This window comes from Durio zibethinus, chromosome 3, assembly GCF_047325235.1.
Source record: "Durio zibethinus cultivar Kanyao isolate XHJ-2024 chromosome 3, ASM4732523v1, whole genome shotgun sequence".
NCBI classification, from domain to species: Eukaryota; Viridiplantae; Streptophyta; class Magnoliopsida; order Malvales; family Malvaceae; genus Durio; species Durio zibethinus.
In genome coordinates this window covers 7,043,471-7,054,741 of record NC_143164.1, presented here as the reverse complement: position 1 = coordinate 7,054,741, position 11,271 = coordinate 7,043,471, and the positions used below count along the sequence as shown (strand labels likewise).

General features: G+C 31.4%; 1 protein-coding gene and 1 long non-coding RNA gene across 2 annotated transcripts; one reads left to right on the top strand and one right to left on the bottom strand.

The window, feature by feature from the left end:
- The first annotated feature begins 1,554 nt into the window (after positions 1-1,554).
- On the top strand, positions 1,555-3,732 carry LOC111301675 (uncharacterized). The gene is made up of 5 exons (XR_016340897.1): positions 1,555-1,851; positions 1,955-2,063; positions 2,157-2,296; positions 2,375-2,453; positions 3,503-3,732. It is a non-coding gene; the product is annotated as an uncharacterized LOC111301675 (long non-coding RNA).
- A 1,707-nt stretch (positions 3,733-5,439) lies between these two features.
- LOC111301664 (protein NODULATION SIGNALING PATHWAY 2-like) lies at positions 5,440-9,466 on the bottom strand. Its single transcript, XM_022897501.2, has one exon. The coding sequence runs from the start codon at positions 8,639-8,641 to the stop codon at positions 7,172-7,174; it is 1,470 nt and encodes a 489-aa protein (XP_022753236.2). The 5' UTR covers positions 8,642-9,466; the 3' UTR covers positions 5,440-7,171.
- Positions 9,467-11,271: the final 1,805 nt, after the last annotated feature.

The window sequence follows — 11,271 nt, the reverse complement described above, 5'->3', positions numbered from 1 at the left end:
TATCAATTAAAATTTTTAAGCTTCGTCCACATAATTTTTTTCATATTGATTTAATTAGGTTTATTTATTTGAAATCTAATAAATTTATAAAAAAAAATACATTTTTTGTAATCTTTCAAGGTACTCAAAAGAAAAATAAATTCTCTACCACGTGATCCACATTTATTGATTTTCAATTATTATTTTTTTGTTATATTAGGAGGATAAAATCTTAATATAAATAAAAAAAAATTTAGTTTGAAATCAAGCTTTTGATGTCTTCTCAAACGTAATTAATCACTAGATTAACAATATATTTGAATTGAGAGAAAATGAATAAAAAAAAAATAAAGTAAAGAAAAATAAAAAAACAAAACTCAGTTCTCTTATTTGAATAAATATTTAATTTAAAGAAAAAAAAAGTGAAAACTAAATATCCTTTGATTTTTTTTATAAATTTAATATTTTTAATATCTCAATTTGAAAAAAAACCTAAGGAAATAAAAATTGAATTTTTTTTATAAAAAGATTATCATGTCTATCTTTTTATTAATACAAAAAACTTAATAAAAAAAACTTAAACAGATTACAATCATTTTATAATTTTTTCAAAATCATCTCTTTTTTTTAAGTAAGTTTCATATATATCTTTTAATATAAAATTTTTTATAATTTTTTAGTGATTTGATTTTGATGAATGGTTGAATATAAATAGATATATTTTTTAAGTTTATGAGAAGTTAGATTAACTCAAAATTTATTAATGTATACTTGTAAAATATCTTTCTATTTTACTTGATTAAAAATCATTGATATAGTAATAATTATGAAGTCAGATAATATAACAAACATATTATGATCTAAGAATGCTCTAAAATTACAAGTAATGAAATGTTATAATTAAAAAAATTATTATAATAAATCATTTTTTTTTACTTTCTATCCAAATAATAATTATTAGAATTTTTTTTATTTTTTTATTAATTTTAATTCTTTAAATAAAAATTACATATATATTTAATTTTTTATTAATATTTATTCAAACATCACGTAAAAATTTAAGAATAATTATTATTTCATTATTCAATAAATTTTGATTATGTGTAATTATTATAGGTGCAATGATTATACGTGTAATCATTATATAATAAATTTTGATTATGGGTGTAAAAAGTATATTAAACATTTCAACCACGTAATTATGAGTCCTACAAATTGAGATATCTTAATTTTTTTTTTCTTACAAATTTAAAAACATCTATAACCAAAAATGAAAGTTGTCTTTAATTGATACTGTTCATCAAGATTTTCAAATTTACTTACATGATAATTGACTGATATTTTTTTTTAAATGGAAGCAAGACGTGCCATTTTACTCAAGTCAATGAAAAAAAAAATCTATAAGTACACATTAAAAGTGTCTCAAGCCGAAGACCGTTCATTAGTTTGTCTTTTCTCCACGTGTCATTCATTTATTGGTTCTTTCCTTTGACATTTTTGGGCTTTTAGATTTAACTTTTTCAGCTGTTAAATTAAAAAAATATAAATGTTTTCGACGTGAATTAGAGCTTCTAGACATAGAAGCTTTTGGAGTCTTATTACTTCTTGAAAAAAAAAATCAAAACTAAAGCAAAAGCTTAAAAAAAAAAAAAGAAAGAGAAGAGGAATGGGGAAGGATAAGAAAGAGGGGGAGGCGACGTATGAGGGAAGGAACTACCGATCGACGTAGACGGAATCTGCAATGGGTGCTGAAGGACCAATTGGAAAGGCAGCGTGAAAGGGAGAGGTTGAGAGAGGGAGAACAAAGAAAAAAAGTCGCCAATGGACAAATAGTAACGGCAATGGTTTCTATTTAAGACCAAACCAAAAAAGGTTAGTCTTAACTTTTCAAGTGTTTTTAGTTCCTGATATTTACGGAAGAAAAAAAAAAGTTTGCTTTGGTAGTTTTCTGATTTTTTTTGTTGTTCTTTTGAAGGGATTATTTGTTGATCGAACAATTAGCTTGATTGTTTTTAGATCGAACAACTGGGGGATCTAATCAAACAAAAATTGTAGTGGGTTGTTCATCAGATACAACTTGAAATGTTAGTTATTAGATCAGATTGATTAGTTCCTGCTTCAAATTATTTGTTTGATCGATCAATTAAGGGATTTTTGTTTGATTCGTTCAAATTTAGGTTCAAATACATAATCGCTTTGGATTAGAACAAAGGGGATTAGTTCCTGCTTCAAATGTTGTGGAGTCACAGGAACAAATACACCTATAGCAGCTTAGCTAATCTTACCTTTTGCACTTATAGGCACTGGTGATCTATAGGTACGATGTTTTTACAGTAATGAAGTTATAAGTTATTTTTCTATGCCTACATGTCAATAAACTTGGGTTTCCTTTCAGAAAATTGCTGGCAAGGTTGGAGTGCTTACGAGACACGTTCCAGATAAAAGAAGGAGATTTTCTTGCTTTTAATGCCTTGGTATGATTCTACATCCATTTTTGTACTGAAGGAAACTTGCATTTTCTTGACCATGCTGTTATGAAGTGTGACAACCATTTCTTAACCATGTGACTTTGTTAAACCGAGGCAAGTTGCTTAATGTGTGGGCCGAGATATCCGTTCAAAGGTTGACTATGGGATGATAATATTTGCTGATAAAAGTTAAATATCTCTTTACTCTTTTTTTAGTATTTTAAGACTAGGAGTTCTGTCCTTGAGCTAGAAGCATTCTTTTCAATTAGCTGCAAATCATTTGAACCTATAATTTATATTGTCGGCCTTAATTTTGTGGTTGTAGATTTTTCTGCCCCTTTGCCCGCCTAAGGTTTGTAATTATGAAAGTATTGTTAAAGTTGTTAACAGAATAAACGCCCACGCCCTATGTTTGAAAATTAAACATGTGTATGCACTTATACAGCTTATTAAATCCTGGTTCAAATACGTATACACTTATACACCAGTCAAATGAACCTTTTGTTTTGACTTTTCTAAAGGAAAATTGTTAAAAGGAGGAGGAAAGAGGTAGCATGAGGGATTGGGTCTATGCATTCTGTGTAATCCAACGAGAAAAGAAGTAAAATTTAGAATGGATTCTGATTAGATAGGTCTTAATGGTAAAAGAGGAAAACATGCAAATGTAATAGGCCTTATATACTGAAAGATTATCTCTTTTCAGTCACCTACCTTTTGGGTATTTGAATGTTGTGAGTTTGCATGTAGAAATATTGTCTTGCATCTTAGCAAGAAGATGGCCATAAAACAGGTGCAATAGAGAAAGGTCATATAGTTAATCATGGGTTGTTTAGGATTAAAATTTGGGTTGAAATAAGTATGAGAGTGATGCACTTTTGCATGAGTTATATAGTAGCCCATTCTTTTAATAATTTATAACCAGCAGGAACTTTACAGAAGGGCAATAAAGTTTCTCAAAGCTCTATCATTGGACTCTGAAGGATTGAAATATTAAAACATTTTTCTTGTCATATGTTTAAGCAATTGAATAACTATTTCTCCTTTTAATTGCTTAGGTGCAAATACAAAACTTAGTATAACGGATATTTCAACCCTGGCAAGAGGTACGGTCAAATGCTTCACATCTTTTTTTGTATTTTAAATATTTAGTTAACAACTAATATAGATTGTGCATGTTAATAAGCTGACAAAATTCTAAATATATCTTTTGAACTTTCAACTTAACTGTTTAATGTGAGAACATATATGGACTCCTTTTATTATAATGTTATTTTTACTTTAATTATCATTAATATGTTACGCGATAAATGCTGCAATGAGCTGCAGGGAAGTGAGGTTACTGTACTATTAATTCCAAAATAGAAAACTTCAAATCTTAGAAGCTAAAATCTTGGCATTTCATAAGGATTCGTGTTAAAATCAAACATTTCTTGGATTACATACAGCTTTTATATTCATTACAAGCTTTCAGCTTGTGAAAAATGTGAATAAAGATCTTACAAATATATATATATATATATATATCTCCGTTACATTTTCCTGACTAAACCTAAATCTTAGACTATCTATTGGGGTTATTGATACACCGAATCATAGACCTTACTTCTTCAGTGTTTTGGCACATACATAGAAATTCAAGGAGATTTAAGCCTTAAACTTTATCTTTTATATTGAGAAGTCAACAATTGATGGAAAGATCTTCACATATATATATTTTTATGAAAGTAACTTATATACTATAATAAAATTTTTAAATTTCACAAATAAAATTAAATAAGTAATTCATCCCCTACTAAGGTTTATTTATTTCTCAATTATAGCGACATGCAATTTGAGTTTGAGTTGTTTTTATATATTAACAATAAAGTTTTTAGTTTTGTAACGGAATTAAAAGAATGATATATTTTTTATTTAGTTTTTATTAATATATTCTAAGCATATAAATTACTTTATTAATTTTATTTGTGAAATCTAAAATTTTTTTAAATGATAATTAACGAGATAATATCACTTTGATTTCATCACCAACCATAATCGGGCTATGAGGATTGATGCTAATGAAGACCCAAAGAAACACATTACACCTCTACGACTTGAAACCCGGACTGAAAGTCTACTTGGCCCATATCTAGAAGTCTCAAAAATGAAAAATTCGGGCCTTAAGTACTGAAAAGAAATTGTGGGCCTTGGCCCATACATGACAACTCTTTTCTCGTGTTATATTTGGTCAAATAGCAAAATAAAGTTTAAATATAATCCAACAACTCCCATTCAACATTTAGTATTTTTTTTTTATTAATTTTTATAATCATAAGTTTTGAAACACTTAAGGTTCAAAGGACAATTTTTATGTTGTTCATATTTTCATGGAAGCAACTGTTTATGCTAATGGATATATTATTATTATTATCATTTTTACAAGAGAATGACTGCTAGAGTGTGACTCGTGAATATTCCTAAACATATCTTTAAAAAAAGAATTAATCTTTGTGGTTCCTTTGCCACTTGCCAGGTCTCTTTGTCATCCCTCTCATTTTAAATTGTGGCATCTTTATCTTTATATTTTAGTCTTTTTATTTTAATTAAAAAATACTAATAATTCAAATTAAAAGTTTAATATTTTATCAATAAATCATGTGAATGATGATTTTTTTAATTACTGAAATCAGTTTTAAAAAATAATGGCAAATTGATACAACAATATAAAAACTTTGACAATATTTGCTATAAGTAGTCCTCTTGAAATTCAATTTCGACTTTAAAAATTTCAAGGTCCATATATAAAATATCTTTTCAATAAAAATTATCATGTCAATTTATGAAAGCTTATGCACGTTGCTATTTGTGTGTGTGTGTAAGGGGAGATATGTATATGTAAATTTAATTTCTGTTTGAATATGATCCCCTAAAATATATATAGCTCCCAAACATGATTAAAAATTAGATATACCTAATAAAATTAAAGCTATGCCTTCAATTACCTGATAGGGAAACTGCTGCCTTCAATTACATCATGCTTGGGCCGAAGGTCTTGACTGTCTCTCCATTTTTAAAAGCATCAACTTGTCGCAATTGCATCATCATATATGTACAAGTCATTAATTGTAAAGCTTTGTTAATAATTAGCAGTGCAAACTTTGCTTAATTCATGATCAAACTGAAAACATAAAATAATCTAAATAATAATAATAAACAATAGCGTAATATTTCTTAATTTAAGGTTATATATAATAGTATTTTTTTCAAAAATGCTGATGGTGGACTGACAATGCATGAGGCAAGATTAATTATACGTGAAGATATGTGTACAATTTATATAAAACAGTGTTGTTAGGCTTAATTTTTTTCCTTAATTGATCTAACGGATGCATTTTCTTGCATTGATTTGCTGTGTTTAAAATTTTAATTTCAAAAGTATTTGCCATAAGATCGAACTCAGATTGATTTTTAAAAAAAATCATTTTTCCCAAGAAGGATCTTTTTCTGGTGATGCATGAGATTTTGCAGTGTGTTAAATAAATAGAATGGTATAAGGTTGGAACAAATTTAGCTCTCTTTCCAATAGTCTGTCAACAGATATAGCTCTCGTTCCAAAAATCTGTCTTCAAATTTGACAAAGGAATAATTCGTGTCTTGTGTCTTTAAGTATAACAAAGATCCAAAGATTAAGTTGGCTGTGAAAGGCACATCCTGAGGAATCTTCTTGAACGACTCTGATACTCCTTTAAATCAAAAGGCTGGCTTACGCATGTTGAGAGAGGGCGATGCCAACAACCTCCAAAAATTATAAGATCTCTCTGATCTTCATGTTTGATCCAGTTCCAAGTTCCAACTAAAATGTTTCATTCTATATCCACTAATTGTCCAATGGTTTGAGGTTGTGTTGAGACAATCAACCACCGATTGTTTGATTTTTCAGATCAATGCCATTGCATTTCTCATACTTAGATGAAGACAATATTAAACAATCTTGATAATCTCTAATGGTTCAAATTATAGTAGTATTGTTGTGTTGAAACTATGGGGAGTGAGACAAGATCAAGATCATGTGTACAAGTCTGATCATCCATGACCAAGTTGCTTGGGTACCCCTTTTTTATTTTTTATTTTTTGAAATGCAACATCCAACAGATTGTGCAATTTCAGCCTAATGGTCTACAATCGCATTTGGCATTTCTAATCCTATAAAAAGTAAAGCCGGGAATTTGATGGAGATCTCTATATGTCCTGTGAGTAGTACCTGCAGGAGAAGAGTTGAAAGAGATTAATTTTTTTTTTTTTTTACACCAGAGCAGATTTTATTTTATTTTTTTGAAGTCGTTAGGCTGTCGCTGTGGAGCAAAAAGGAAGTGAAAGCAACAGCCAGTGAAAATAAAAATTTGAAGAAGAAAAGAAAAAAAATTAATGACACCGACAGAAAATGAAAAAGAAAACCTCAAACGAGGAAGAGATAGCCAACAATGATACGTACGGCGGTCCCAATTATTTTCAAATCAAATGTAACGCACACAACAAGGAAGATAATAAACAAACTCAAGTTCTTACAGACAGCCGAATTAGCGTAAAACCAAATCAACAAATTTGGGATTTGACTAACTAGGTGTATCGAGCAGTTTGGTCTAAGATTTTCTTGAAAAGGTTCAAAAATTAGCCACGTATGGATGCCAGGGGATGATAAACAATGTGCAGTGAAAGAAAAGACTGATTTTTTAACTTTTTACTTTTTACAACTCTGTGTCCGGAGAAGTCCAAAGAGAAGCTGAAAGCAAACGCCTGGATTTCCAACCTAAGATAAGCCTGTTATTGGCCAACTCCTCGACTCTGTAACCATCATTGAATAAGCCCAGCAGAAGCTTTGCTTGACAATGATTAGCAAAGCTGATGTTAACAGGCTTGAATCCCACTGCAGCTAACCATTTTGACCAAGGACAACTCTCTTCCTCTCCCTGGGTTCGGTATATCCTGGCCAATGATCCGGCTATTTGAGGCCCTAGAAATACTCTTTCAACCAAGGCCCGAGCCCGGCTCTGCATAGGAAATCCGGCTTCTAGAGAGTCGTACACGGCAGAGTAATGGTGCAATGAGTCCATGAACCGCCCCACGAAGCCCCCATCTCCAATGGGTCCGATTTCTTCTTCCACCAGGGTTACCAATCTTGGGTTCAGGGTCTTGGCGCCAGATAAAAGTGAAGCGACTGAATCAGGTGCTCGATAGCTAAAGTGAGGCAATTGCAACATACAATTGATCACTAAGGCCTCTCCTCTAACTAACTTCACAGCTGACGGTCTAAACGTTTCATCAGAGTCCAGCCTACACTGATGGAAAGAAAAGGGCTGCCCAATGGAGGCTGCAAAAGCGACTAATCGTCGACCAGTCTCTTGAATGGTCCCAATTGATGACCGGCCACTGCCGCCTCTTGATAAAGCCGTGATTCTAAGATGTGGGGTTGGTGGTCCGTCCTTCCTAGACGCCAAGGCTTGCATCAAAGACGCCCATTGGATCCCCTCCATAATGTCAAAGTCCACTATGTGGATCCTCCTGTCATGAGTCACAGCTTCCAGGATTGCTTGATTGGCCGTAAAATGACCAAATTTAACATAAGGAGACATGTCTTGCAACAGCTGAAAAGCTGCAAGCATGTCCGTTTGATGGTGCTCATTACGGTGATGCTGAGGCCCACTGGTTATCAAATGCTTCCCATGGCCACCCCCGGAGCCTTCCAGTAAACCCTGTAAGGCTTCGGTAAAATATGCCGCCAACCTTTCCATGTTGGTTCCATCATTGGGGGACACCAACTCCTTGAGCCGAACCAATATCACCCGAGCCAGTTCTCGGCTCTTGTTAGCCCCTGTTAATGCCTCGGCGGCGGCCATCAACAGGTGAACCAACCGCAATCCCTTGAAATCCTCACCGTTCGTTTCTTGGTGGGCAACCATCGTATCAGTTGAGACAGAGTTACTCGTTTCATGGCCTACTCGAGCTAGCTCTAACTCTGTTCCATCATCCATCATGGACTCAATGAGGTCTTGGAACTCATCACGCTCGCTTGATAACGAGTCCCAATCAACAACAGGGGAACCCCAGTCGTTCCAGGTACAGGCAGGGTCATCGTCTGTAGTGGTGGTGGTAGTGGTTGTGATGGAGCTGTAGCTAGAAAAGTCGACCTCGAATGCGTTGTCTATCGCCATGGCCATGGCTAGCTACAAGATTAAGGACTTTGGGGGTGTCAGGTTTGTGTGAAGGGTGTCTGATGTTTGGTTTAAAAAAGGGGTTTGAGTGAGGAAAAGAGCTGGAACAAGAGACACTAAAGGTAGGAAGTTAATTGAGTAATTAAAGTTTTAATCAAGGGCTTATCGACTAGGATGGACAGCTGATCCCAAGGTTGGTTTGGTTTTATACACCCTCTACCCAGGGTCTTAATCACTGTCTAGCTGTACTCTTATGAACTTTTTTGCCTAGATGCCCTCCAATTTTATGATTATTGTCAAACAATCTCTCCTACAAATATTAGAATGTCTTTTTCCCATGTCTTCCACTTAGGTGCAGTAATCACCTACTTTAGTTACATCATGAATGGCCATACCAGGAAAACAAGGGTGGATTGTAACATCAAAGCTTGGGGCTTTTATCTAGATCAATTATAAAAGGTAGAAAAGCTCTGTTTTTGCTCTGTATTTTTTTTTTTTTTTTGGTTGGCAATAGCAAACAAGAACATTAGTTGGTAAATCACCAATGACAAGTTTCAAAGGGGTTTATGATTTATGATTAATGAAAAATTTTGAAGTATGAAGGTAAACAGCGTCATTAACTTAATTGATGATTGTATAAAATGGATGGCTAGCTGATCATTTAGTTAATTGTTTAGTAACTTCTACGGACCAGCCACATGCATGTTTTTATGATTCTGCACCCTCATTTGCAGCACTAGAAGTCAACATTTTGGAACTACAAGTTTTTTTCTTTTCTTTTCTATTGAAAATCCTTTGAATTTATATAGAATGTAAACACATAATATTGATCATCAAATAGTAGTGAGAAATTTTACCATGCATACTTGCAAAATTGAAAAATTTTTTTATATATAAAAAAAGTTATAATCTGAAAATTAAAAAAAAAATACATATATTAATATTTGAACTCAAACTTATTGAATGTCTGAATGTTATTTTTTAACGATAATTATTTAAATTAATTGAATTAAGTTTCAAGATTTTTGAAACTCACATTAAATTATTATTCTATCGTTTTCTTTTTGAAATTTGCATGTGATATTATTAAAAAATATATTTATATGTGAAATCCACGTGACTAAATTATGCTAGTAGTAGAAAGGAAGTGACGGATGAACATGAATATGTTTTTTTTTTCAGAGATAAGAGGAGAAAAGCTGAAAAAGCATTGGGAAAATAGAAAGAAATGTCAAAACATAGGCACATAACAGCAAAATCTCAAACTTTTATCAGTGGAACGGCAGAAAGACAAGGAGGTGACCAATGATTTGCGTAGAAATCATCAAACTGAAAGCTCAGTTGCAAGAAAAGGCTTTGGACAAGGCTTTAACCTTACACTAAACATTATAATTCACATATTTCTGGCACTTACAAATCAGCTAACCCAAAAAAGTATACCAGGAAAAAAAAAAAAAAAAGGACCACAATATCATTTCACTAGTTTCTTTAATTAATTTTTTATTATATTTTGGTAATATAATTATGGTTATTTAAAGTTTTTTTAGTCTAATATATTTTCCCAATAATTCCAAGAAATATTCTTTTATATCGGCTTAATACATTAAAATTTTACTATCGTAGTTTTTCCCATAAATTAAATCTAATCTTGATTAATAAATTTTTTTTTATCAACAATTGTATTATTTATTCATAAAATATTAAAATTTTAATTTTAATAATCAATATTTATAAGACTGCCTCAAATGTCTATATACATGTATATAAACTCCCCCTCCTTGCTAAGAGATTAATTTTGTAAATTAATTTTTTATATTTTATATTATTACAATGGAATCCACGTCATTTCCAGGCCGGCTCCACTTACTCACCTCCCCGAAAGATTCCGCCACCATATGTGCATGATTTCGCTTTCATTGCGTCAAGAATGTTTATTCATGCTTGGATCACATCAGTGGAAGGGCTCCACTTTTGGGCGAAAATGATTTTTAGTCAAAATCTTGGATGTGATTGGTTGATTGAATGACATTAAAATGGGATACGTCCTCGGTTTGTCACTTGGCAGTAATTACTGATTTATAATTAACCAAATGATAATGAAGTTTGGACGCCGGATTCATTTGTAGGTTATTTGCAACTGCGACGATAAATGAAATTTGACTACACTAATCTGGACAACAAGTAAAATTAACATCGAATTTGCAAAAGCGCTGAAAATTTGTTCTTAGTGATTACATGTAAGCGAAAACGATAAAAGCATATCTAAGTATGGGAATCATCAATAAGATAGGGTAATCGGCCAAAACTAATTAATATAATATAAATTCGAGCTAGGCTCAATTAAAAATCTTGAGACTTAAGTTAAAATTAATTTTATTTTTTTTATATTTAAATTCAGTTTAAAAAAATAAATGAATTATTTAAGTCTGATTCAATTAAATTTTTAGAGATTACGAGTCTGAGAAGATTTAGACGTATAATATCTTCCTTAAATAAATTAAATAGATAAAATTTAAAAGATTAAGAGTGAATTTGAAATTTTAAAAAATCAAATAAAACTTCAAAATGTATAAATAACTATTATTTATATTATTATATATAATAATATAATATAATAACTATTATATTATTTTAAA